This window comes from Genypterus blacodes, unplaced genomic scaffold (assembly GCF_046128005.1).
Source record: "Genypterus blacodes isolate CSIRO-AG114 ecotype Tasmania unplaced genomic scaffold, CSIRO-AGI_Gbla_v1 ptg000052l_1, whole genome shotgun sequence".
NCBI lineage: Eukaryota > Metazoa > Chordata > Actinopteri > Ophidiiformes > Ophidiidae > Genypterus > Genypterus blacodes.
The window spans coordinates 2,167,710-2,179,555 of record NW_027466864.1 but is presented as its reverse complement, the minus strand read 5'-3'; the positions used below and the strand labels follow the sequence as shown (position 1 = coordinate 2,179,555).

Here is an 11,846-nt window from a genome sequence, read left to right as displayed (position 1 = left end):
GGATATACTGTATATTTTACGAATGTGTTTACTTCCTTCTGTAAAATAATCATGCTGTACTGAGGGATGTCCATGCTGCTCTGCTGACCTTCAGCATGAAATGAAAACAGTGTCTGATGCCTCTGGTGTGTTTGGAGGGTCTCTTTCTCTCTCTCCGAAGATGGACATGCATGCATTATTGATTACAAAACACTCCTGCAATGCTATTTCATCTTTCAAGCACAGCTGGCCATGAATTGAGCTTTATTTTAAGGCAGCTCAAATTTAATTTGTATTCTTGTTTGCTCCTGACTTCTCATAATTGGTTACAAGGTTTTGTTTTTGCATTCATTTTGTTTCCCCACGTCTATTAGATATGCAGAAACAACTCCCTTATCTCCACTTCCCTCTACAGTATTAACGGACAGAGAATTGCACAAGAGAGAAAAGACAGGTGGGCAGTGAGAGTATGGAAAAATAGCATGGAAATATATTGTGCCATCTATTTGTTATCTTGGCAATCCTGACTACCTGAACCCAACAACATTCATCTGTCTTTATCTCGAGAGCCTTGCAAAATTCATCATTTTAATACAACCGTTAAAGCAGTCATTACAACTCATATGTGCATGCAAAGTCACTTTCTGCATGCACATTCATTAAACAGCCAATATAGCACAAATAGTACAAATATCCTACATTTCAAACAGAACCAGATTCTCTAAGCAGATTAATTTCTTTGCATTGTCATATTATTTTTATTCTGCATACATATAATCATATCAATCATTAATTTCATTCAACCTGAGTCACTTTGCTTTACAGGTTTGTACCACCCACACACATGCTGTTATCAATATCTTGTGATTTTCATTTTTATACATCAAATTAATTATGCTGATGATTGTGAGATGTCTACTGTCCTTCAGCTCTGTCCTTATTCATCTTCCAAAGGCAATAGTGCTTTAACTTTTGAAATTAATTCATTATTGTTCCATGTTATCTGTTTAATTCTCCAAATTCCTGACTGGTTTAAGAGCTTCTTTGCGAAGACAGAGACCGAGGTGTCCTGACAGTGTTGCATAGCGTGTCTTTACCTCTGTGGTGCCCTGTTGAGGATGGTCACAGGGGATGATGCCCATAGCGACCGCGGCTGTCAGATGTTGTTGCTGTGATGTCGAGGAATGATTGGGTTCATAGATCTGGATACCGCTGTCTGACAGCGCATGGGGAGATGCTGCCACACCTGGGAGAAAAGACATTGGCAGAATGTGAAATGTTACTGAGCAAGGTCACTCTAGAGGTCATTGTTGGACCTGTCAGCTGTCTACCCACCAATGACAATTCATAGCCTTGTCCCCGTGCTACATATGGATAATATTGTGTCTCAATTAGTTCTTTGTTTCAGAGGGACCGGGAGTTAAAGTGTTTGTCTGTGTCTAAGGTGGTGGTGATTCTCTAGACAACAATGTCCTGTTTTCAGAAGGTTTGAGCAAAATTCAGCAAGGACAGATTCAGACATTTGACATTTCAAACTGTGACAGTTCATGCTTCTGACTGATAGGAAATTAATCTTTAATTAAGATGGAATTTTTCCATCCAATTTTCCACTTGCACATATACCTTTACTGCACACAAGCACCCCATTTCTAGGTCTGACTCATGTCCAGCCATGTCTGTGGAGAAGTGCAGCCAGTATCATTGATGTCAGAAGTGTTGGCTATGCTTGTTAAATGACTGACAAGGCTAGATAACTCAACACCAGCAGCTTTCTCTCCTTCTGTCAGCATGTTTTTCACAAGATGAGTTTACTTGAGAGGTGGGCTTCCTGACAATTCCAGCACCATTGCCCATTCCAATTTTAATGATTGATCACTCTCCTCTTGACTGCAGTGAGGGAAAAGCAACCAAACCAAAGAGCAGAGAAGCAGAGAGAGGATAGAGGAGCGAGAATAGAGGGGCGTGGACAATCCCTCAAGGTCACAGAGATGTCCAGTCTTTTGTTTTCGGTGGTGAGATCAGTGGCCTGTGCAGCCACGAGGGGACAGGCAGAATAACTGGCGTCCTGGCAGGAACAGATGTTCTTACACAAAGAACATGCACTCGGTTGGCTGCTTATTCACCAAATTCAACGGGCTGACTTCCTCTTTTTAAAAACAAAGGAAATACAGCAAAGAGTCGTATCTTTCCACCTGTAGGGCTATCTCAGGGAAAAATGTTGCTGAGGCAATCAGACCTATATACAGTATGATTTACTTCCCACAAAAGATACATTCATACAACAGATGTGCATCTATTTACAGCCAAGATAATAATGTTAAAGTGGTAAATATATGCAAAGATCCTAGTGGAATGGGATACTTGAAAAGCTCTACTGGGTTGGCAAATGATACCACCAGCAGTGTAAATCTGAGAGAAATCTGAACTTGACAGGCACCTCAGGATAAATTAAGCGGTAGCTGGAACAGTAACTTGTGGATCATCAACAAGAACATAAATGTTTCCACTAAGAACTGACGGAAAATACTACAGTACACCACAAATGGAGACAGTGTAGCCCATCTGGAACGAGTAAAATCTCATATAGACAATTTACTTTTAATAACAGATCTACTGCTACAAATGGGATCAGGTCCTCTGTTATGGCCTGGATACAAAATTCCACGACTTTTCCATGACCTTCCATTACTGAGTCACAATCCTTTCTGGTTTGTGTCTGTTTGTATTTCGAGGAGCAGTTTTCCACTACATACGGGCTGAAAAACATCAATTGTAATGAATATTGTGGAGTATATTCTGCCGTGTTAGTGAAAAGATAATGGAGGTAATAATTAAACAACTATCACCAGTATGTAGTGATTAAGCTTGTGAACAGGCTACCAGCTCTGTGCAATCTACTCCAGTATTCTGTGTCCCATATAGATTCCTTATGTGAATTGAAACCATCAGTTTGCGACTTCCTGTCATTGTGAATAAATGAAAGCTCTGTTATTAATACTAACACAAGGTCATTCATAGCCAAGGATAAGCATTTAAGGTGAAATCTGGTTCAAGAGTGGGAGAAAAGGACTGCCACTGTCCTTCACATTATCTAGTAAATCCGCCTGCGTGTGTGTGTTGCCTGTGAGTCTTTAAGATGGAATGTACAATAGAGTTCAATTGTGGGACAGGGGGGAGGGGTTACATCTTACATTTAAAAATGGGGAGGAGGGGGGTGTCATTTGAACACCGAAATCGAGCTTTTACCAAAATTATACCTACAAACACAACCTATTAGCTTTGTCGTGAATTCTTTTAAAACGTAAATATACTGAATAAAACTGTACACAATACACTCCACAACCCATTAATTATACACTGCACATACACCCTTCATCTATTATAATCCATTGTTCTCTATGTGTGTGTGTATACACATGAACCTGTGTTGATTGAACATTTCCCTTGGTCTTACCCTTCACTTCGTGGCTCACTGAAATGACACAGTAAGACTGATACACTCATAAGTTATGATCAGTTAGTGCAAAAGCAACAGGGAAGTATTTGTTTTGCACTAACTACTAATCTTGAAAACATGTATTACCTTACTATAGAGGACTAGCTGAATCCTCATGTGGCCAGACACATCTGAGAACTCTCCTTGTCCAGGCTGATTTTCCAATAAACATGCAACAGCACCAGTTCCAGAGTCCTGGTATGTCTACCACCCAAACACCTATCTTACTAGGTAACCTATTCCCATAATATTTTGATAATTGAGGTATTCATTATCTTGTGTGACATTTCCAGGTTACACAGACACTGGGGTTCTCCCTGCTTTGCCGTTCAGGTGATGAATGTGATGTTGTATGGACTGCACACCGTATTCTTGCATGCTCAATCACTCACACAGATACTGGAGCGAGAAGTTTTCAATTCCTGACTATTTATACAGTTATAAATCTGATTTTCTTTTTTCACTCTGAAATAATTACCCATGTCCTGACCTGAGTGACCTCATAGCTGGGGCTGTAGCCATACTGGGTACCACAACTCAGTTAAATTAAGAGGAAATGTGATATTCACAGTCAGGCATTTGAGATCATTGCCATGGTCCTAAACAAGACCGATTCCATTTCATCAGCCTAGCCAGCCTGTTGGTATCTTGAATTCGTTGGCTCATGAATGACCGCAGCCATCCATTCATATCTCATTGCCTCCCTCTGCTGGTATGAATTGAAGGGAAGATACAAGCCATTTACGGCTGACATGCCACATAAGGTTAAACAACCACACAAAATCAATAATATCTGATCTATGGTACTCAATCATACTCAGTCATACTATTTGTCATAAAATGTTATGTCCAATGACATCATTATAATAGTCTTACAAGGACCTAAATTATACATGTGGTGAGTTCATGGTGAATTTATCATACTTTATGGTGTTTTTTAAATTTCATATGGTAATATCTGTACAGTTACTGATGTTTTTGATACCCGCTAATGAGTTTCATGTCCCTTATTGTATTCTCACATGTATAGAATCACTATAATATTCCAGTATTAACCCTGTTGGGATTTACAGTGTAGTGCTCGGGATATGGTATTTTCACTGCCATTTCATCACTTTAATAGACCAATAATATGATTATATGAGTCCTACAAAGTGTTCACAGTTTTGTGATGATACACGTTATGTGCCTCTTAAGTTTTAGTTCACAAGGTGCTACTTTAGTCCTTCATCGTTATTGTGGTTTGTGTATGATAGTAGGGATACACGGAGAGCTTAAATTCCCAGTAACAACACAAATAATAATAATAATAAAATAATAATAATAATAATAAAAATAAAATAATAATAAAAATAAATTAATATAATTAATACAATTAATATAATTAATAATAATATATTGAAGGTGAATATGTACAACAGGAGATGTGTTGTTGTAGTTGCACGTGTAGCATTTCTTAGAACCCATCGCTGGGTGTCTCCCTACTCCGCAGTGTTGTGCGTCTTTATGGCTCCAACGCTCTCTGCCATTCAAGCAAGTCTCCATTTTGAAACCCAAATCGTTCACAGCACACCCACCCCGAGTACTGGAACTATGCCGCGGGGCCGGCCTCGCAAACTGAGAGTTAAAAGCAACGACGGAACAGGTAACAAGTACCAAAATGCATCGAATAAAAACTACAGACTGTGAGCTATCCAAATAACCTGGTATCGTTTTGGTAAACATCTGCGTAGCGTAGATAATCCCACTTGAATGAAGTGTATATAGTCCCCGGATATAGTATTGCGGGTGGGCTTTGCTTTGTGCGGCGACGGAGTGATTGAGGCGGAATGATATTAATAACATTGGGTGGCTCTTCTTATTGGCTTCCAGTGTTAAATTGATGTCCGCGAGGGAAGAGCTGCCGCGCGACGTAGCGTCAGTTCATCTCCGCGGTTTACACTTTAACTTTGTTTATAACTAATGCAACGTTAGCTTGTTGTTGCTAACTAGCTCGCGCCGTTAGCTCGGTGGCTAACACGCCAAAATGTTGCCCATTGTTTTGATTCTGTAAAAGACAGTGACAGACAAGACACAGAGGCTGCAGCTGCTGCCTGCTACTCTTGCAGGTGTCTGGAGTTGTCGTTTGGCTCCACAAAACGGAGACACGTTCTCATACTGTCCCGTAGCACGTTCAGTGACATATCTCCTGTAAGATATCAGGGTAGAGTGTTTGTTATTAGCTGGTAGGGGTTTCGGTTGGAATAGCAAAGCCAGATAGCCATCTCCAATCAAACGGTACCATGTGGCACCAACACGAATACCGTTGCAAGCTGCAAATAATGAAACAACCGCTTAAATTACATTTCATAGTTTTTGCAGACATTTTTAGTTTTTGCTGCATTTAGCGTCACGATCCAGCTCTGCATACAGTTGACAGAATGGGCGTGTGCCTGTCTTTGTGTAACGCAGTTGGGGAACATTTTGCCTAATCGCACAACTTTGTTATTGCAGTCTGCATCAAAATGCATCTGGTTTACTTCTCCAGAACTGCTGGTCGTGATCACACAGTGTTTTTATTTTGTTGTTAGCTGCAGAGTGAGTTATAGTGAAGAGTTTCATCTATCTTGGCAGGCTTTAGACACCGACTGTCTTGGCCTGTGTGTAGTAGGATGTCATGATGTAAATGCTGATTTCCCACTCTGAAATGAAATGGGAATAGGGGCATCAATGTGTATTCTCCAATTAAAAGGCAAACAAAAAGATCTGATAAGGGTAGAAGTTAAGAAGTGAATATTAACTATAATGTGAGACTTTTGTTTCATCGACGGCTACGGTGTAATTCAAGAGAGGCACTTTTAGGTGGTTAAAGATGCAGTATAAAAATCTACCACAAATATTTTTTATTAAATTTATAGTAAGGTAATGCTGCCGCTTTTCATCTGTCTAGTTGAGGAAGCCAGTGACGGATGTATCCTACTGTAGTTATTGCCATCAGGATGAAACCCATACAACCTAATGTAACTGAATTGTTTGTGTGTTCTAATTCTCATCATATCCAGATCCCAGTGGAGCTAAGGCTGAAGGTTTCGGTGATGGCGAATTCAAGGACAACAAATGCACAATATGTGCCCATGTTTTTACGACAGAGAGCCAGCTTCAGAGGCATCTCCGTGATCATGAGACCAACGATAAGGCAAGTACTGTCGCACACATTTAACTAAGATCAAAACAGAACTGCATGTCACAAAGTTTTACATTCAGATTATCTCACACATTCGGTTTCTCCATTTTAACCTCGGAATGATGCTGTGGGTCACGCACCTGTGGTAGAGCTACACTTTTATTACTGATCTCTGAGTAAGTCCACTGGAGCAGATGAGCGCTAAGTTACTTGTCCAAGGCCACCCCCAGAGTAGTTGCCAAAGTGCTCTGACTTTGTAATTAACTTTTTGACTTCATCTGTCAAGCAGGATTTCATTGATTAATGATCCCAATTTTGCCTACTTTGTGCTTTTGATAGTACCAGTGATTTATTTGTTCAATTTTTTACATTTCAAATTTAAATTGCCAATCGGATGTAGACATTTTCTTGCCTTGTGTAATGAAAAAAAAAAGACTATAATTTAACACAATTTGGTCAGGATGCTAAAAATACTCAACACTTGCTTTTTGCTCATTCCCTATAGTGATGAATATATATTTTATTGTTTGGCTGGTGATTGCTCTAAAAGCTTGACAATTGTACAGTTTGCCAACTCCAGTTGTGTTCTGTTGTACTTAGCTTTTTCTAAATCACATGTATTTTGGATGTAGAAAGATGTGAGCACAATTGATGACTGAGGAATCTGACCGGGTTAATTAAAGTTAAAGTAAGAGCAGGGCGTATGCTCATGTGTAGTGCAGGCAAGATGTGCTGTCGAATAACACATTTAGGTGGAGATCTAAGGCTAATTGATATAATATTGCTCCAATGTAACAGGTTGCACTTATCAGTGGCATTGTCACACATGTGAGTGAAGATTAATTGGGGTAAGCAGGGTTGCTACAATTGTGACAATCCTGGTAAAGTGAAATGTGACAAATCAAGATGGAACTTGATGAAGTTAGAATGATCACGATGCTGTACTACTTTTTCCTTCAAATTCACGTTCTTACCATCTAAAAGATTGGCCAATCTTGCGATTCCCTATTCTCTCACCATCATTGATTTTTCCCTTGTTTGCTAGACTTGAGTTTCTTGGCAGCTTGACCCATTGCCACAGTCAAATGTACTGTAGTTTGAATAATGGATTGTTATCTAAAAGTTCAAGACACATGATGCAGTCGGTATAGGTTGTATAGATATAAAGTATGTGGTTGTCTGGGAATATTCTGAAAACATCTTCTTTTCCCTTTTAATTGCTTTGGCATCATGCAGTCAGTCATTTGATTGCATTTCACACATGTAATCGCAGTCAAGTTTTTATAATAGGTTAGCTAACATAGGGTATGTTGACAATGTCAAGACCAGAACACGGTCCTACTTAACGTCATTTAAAGGTGCACTAAAATTGTGGCACTAGCCTCTTTATACAAGAAGACACAGTGTACAAGCTGAAGAGCAGCAAACTCAAGATTTTCCACAAGTGAAAGATTTTCTTCATCACTTTCAGTCTAGCCATCTGTAACTGACTGGTTTGATTGTTGAAGTAGGTAGGCTAATGATGCAGTCTCAGTCAAAAAAAAGTGTTAGTGTGCCCACACAGAGTATAGACTGACGCCTGCCACTACCCTTTCATGGGAAATGAACATTGATATTGTCTATCTATCTACATCTGTACTGATACATGATAATATTTCACGTCTCTCTCTGCCTCTCAATAAACAATCTGGATTAAACAAATATATATATTACAAAATTGAATATTACTACTATTATGCAAATGTCCATGATAATTCAGGACACCTGTGATTACACTCGTTAATGCATTCATGGTGACAAAGCCATGTCAGTGTGCGTCAGGTACAGCCAACCCCCAAGCAGCACAGTGATAGATGAAAAGAGTCCCAAACATATACACAACACTCAAAATGCAGTCCGACATTAAATCACAAGATCCATTCTTCAATGTATTGCATAAATGTAATAATATTAATATAAGTTTTCAAACATTAAAGAACACATTTGAAATGCCTTGCTTTTATGATGATAAATGGGGGTCCTGTTTCAGAGATGAGGGGGACCTTCTGTTGCAATCACAGTTCTTACTGATGATCAATGAAAGAGAACAGATGGTGCTAATGTTAATTAATGTAACATTCTTTTCCATTTTTCTCTGTATAGCCTCATCGATGTGACCAGTGCACACAGACATTTAATGTGGAGTTCAACCTCAGACTCCACAAGTCCACACATACGACCTCTGACCCCACCTGCCCTGTGTGCCACAAGAAGTTCTCCCGCGTGGCAAGTCTCAAATCCCACATCATGCTGCATGAGAAAGAGGAGGTGAGTAAACTCTTGTGCTCTGATCAGTCAATCAGTGGAAAATGAAATCATCACGAGTAAAAGAAATAACTAGTTTTCCCTGTTTTCCCCTCCTCTGTCGCTTTTTCTGCGCCTCCTGCAGAATTTGATATGTGCAGAGTGTGGAGACGAGTTCATTCTGCAGAGCCAGCTCTCTCTTCATTTAGAGGACCACCGTAAGGAGCTGTCTGGCATCAAAGTGTATACCTGCAAAGCCTGCAGCAGGGAATTCAAGACATCCGCCCACCTCAAGGAACACATGAAGAGTCACACCAAGATGAGGTCAGCAGTTGCTTCTATCTCAGATCTTATTTCATCAAAGCGAAAAACCTTTAAATTCCTAACTATGAGAATGTTATGTTTTATATGTTAGATAGTTTGTATGGTCATGTTCACTTTCTGTTATATCACATAATAGATGGCTAAAAATGTATTAAAAGGCAGTTTATGTAGTAAGTCACGATTTTTGTGCATCACACAATTTCAACTTTTATCCTCATCAAGTTCTGCCTGTTTATTCTAAGAGAGGGTGAGATCAAGCTATAGGTTATGATCACACAGGGACGTATACAGTACACATTGTCCGTGTCTTAAGTACATACACTATCTAAACCAGTCTGACATTTGTTGTTTTTGACTCTTTCCTCAGGGCGCTCACCCCGAGCTCCAGAAACTACAAGAAAAATATTGATCGCAGTGGGTTCACAAACAGCTGCCATCACTGTGGAAAGGCATTCAAAAAACCCAGCCAGCTCGTCAGGCACATACGAATACACACAGGTGAGCAAAAAACACTGCTAATGGATGACATTTGTTTTACTCTGTCCTAAGGGGGGTGTACTACGAGGCAAGATTATTGGCTTTGCTGGCTAACTTCAGGCTTAAGTCTGAATTTTCTGTCATAAACCTGCCTCACGTCTGATTGCGCTGTCACCATGGTAACCTATGTGCCACTGCTTGCCTGGTACAAAGCAGGTTATGTTCAAGGTCAGTAGGGCTGAAATATAAAAGCCTTATGACCTATCAACTCGTAAAAGTAGTAGTAAAGGTGTATCTGATATTATGCCCCTCTGACATGAAACATGTGGCACGTGACCGTCTCATCTTGTTTCGCTATAGGCTTGACACTCCCGCTTTTTATGGGATGTTGTAGCATTTAAAAAAGTTGGTGTTAACAAAGCGTGCTGATAACCAGTGTCAAGATACTGATAAATCCTAATTGAGGAGTTTGGGTTTTGTCAAGTCAGCTAAAGCAAACAAGGCCGAGGTCAATTGAGCTTCCTTCGCCGTACAGCCCCCTGGTAGTGCTGGGGGTGCGGGTGTTTAGGGATAGCTCTTCCAAATTCATGCACAAATTCCACCTTGCACAACCCTAAAACAGTCACATTGACATTGTACTGAATATTATCACATGCATTTCAAAAAAATGTGGGCAATATAGAGAATTACCAGCATGCGTGATGATAATGAATAACAAATAGTGACTCCTTACTTCGCCAGTGTCTTAGATGCATGTGAGAAGTCTTGGTAGTTGAAGCTGACATTGATGATCACTAAAGTACCATTTACAATTCAGTCTCAGTTTTGAAACGTCCCCTCAATTGGCTACTACAGACGAAGAAACACCAAAATAAAGAAAAGCATGCACATTGATTCACCCAGGTATGACGTCACACTCGGTGAGAAATCTGCACCATATTTTCGCGTAGATGTCTTGGAATAAATCTCTGGAATAAATCATGCTTGGGATTAACATCCCCCTAAAGCAAACGGACGATCTAAACATGCTGAAACTAACTAGTTAGACTCGCTAATGAGAGGATGAGTCAGATTCTGCCCAGGAGTTCAATCAAATATATATTAGCGTTTCATACCATATATTCAGGGTTTAAAAATCACATTTACAGTATAGCACTGCATAACCCATAAAAATGTTTTTCAAAGTGCGTTCAGAAGTTATTATGAAAGATCAGTTAATAATAAAAAATGGCGGTAAACAGGATGTATCAAATGAACAATTTCTGAGACTAGTGAATGTTATTTTCCTGTTCCCTCTGGTGTGATTTATCAGCAGTAAAACAGACATTTTATAGCATGAATTCATCTTAATCAAGATGTTTCTCTCTGCAGTTTGGCAGTCACATAATCCACCACGCCTTATTGAAAGGCCTCAATTTAATTAGTTTTGCACCGCTCTCTTTGGTCTGTTTCGGTTTTAAGGAAAAGCCACCTTGCTCTACTGTGACAACACAGCTGCCTCCTCAGCTAGTGTGTGCCCACACACTGGAGACAACAGCTGCACACATCCTGTGCACATAAGCGTTTATAACAGAAACTTCCCACCAAATCAAAATAATTTCATTACAATGGCACCTTCTTTCCCCCCCTGCAGTTTTGTGGTTACTTTGCATGGCACAGCTGCAGCACATTCTAAAATGCAAACGCGCATGATATGTGAGGCCGCCACTGCCTCACATGTCTGCACATAAAACCTAGCAGGGTGCCTTGTCAGATCAAGTTAAACACATCGCAGCAACAAACTCCCGGGAAAGGACCCTGCCATATTGGATAGGGGGGCCAGGTACATGCAGCTCAAACTGTGGCCGGTTGAGTGTTTTGTGTTTGCAAGTAGCTTGAAATAAACATCTAATTCATTAAGGTTGCAGCTAATGACACAATGAGCGTACCAAGCACGCTTGGCGTGTGAATGAGAATTTAGAAGGTGCAGTTGAATGGTGGAAACAGTGGAATCTGTAGAATCTTAATCATGGAGCCCTCAACAAGATGGAAAAACAAACACAAATCTAAATTCAGCGATATGGAATTCCAAATACTAATCAATGAAGTAAAGAAATATCAAAACATTTTATAGACTTCAGCAGC

General features: G+C 39.9%; 1 protein-coding gene across 4 annotated transcripts in view; it reads left to right on the top strand.

Annotated features, from left to right (window-relative positions):
- The first annotated feature begins 5,033 nt into the window (after positions 1 to 5,033).
- znf236 (zinc finger protein 236) overlaps positions 5,034 to 11,846 on the top strand; it is a 38,577-nt gene continuing 31,764 nt past the window's right edge. For all 4 annotated transcript variants that reach the window (XM_076150346.1, XM_076150344.1, XM_076150345.1 and 1 more), the window contains exons 1-5: positions 5,034 to 5,120; positions 6,517 to 6,650; positions 8,781 to 8,945; positions 9,067 to 9,245; positions 9,613 to 9,743. In XM_076150346.1, coding sequence (XP_076006461.1) covers positions 5,069 to 5,120; positions 6,517 to 6,650; positions 8,781 to 8,945; positions 9,067 to 9,245; positions 9,613 to 9,743 — 661 coding nt within the window. In that variant the 5' untranslated portion in view covers positions 5,034 to 5,068. The remainder of the gene's footprint in view (positions 5,121 to 6,516; positions 6,651 to 8,780; positions 8,946 to 9,066; positions 9,246 to 9,612; positions 9,744 to 11,846) is intronic.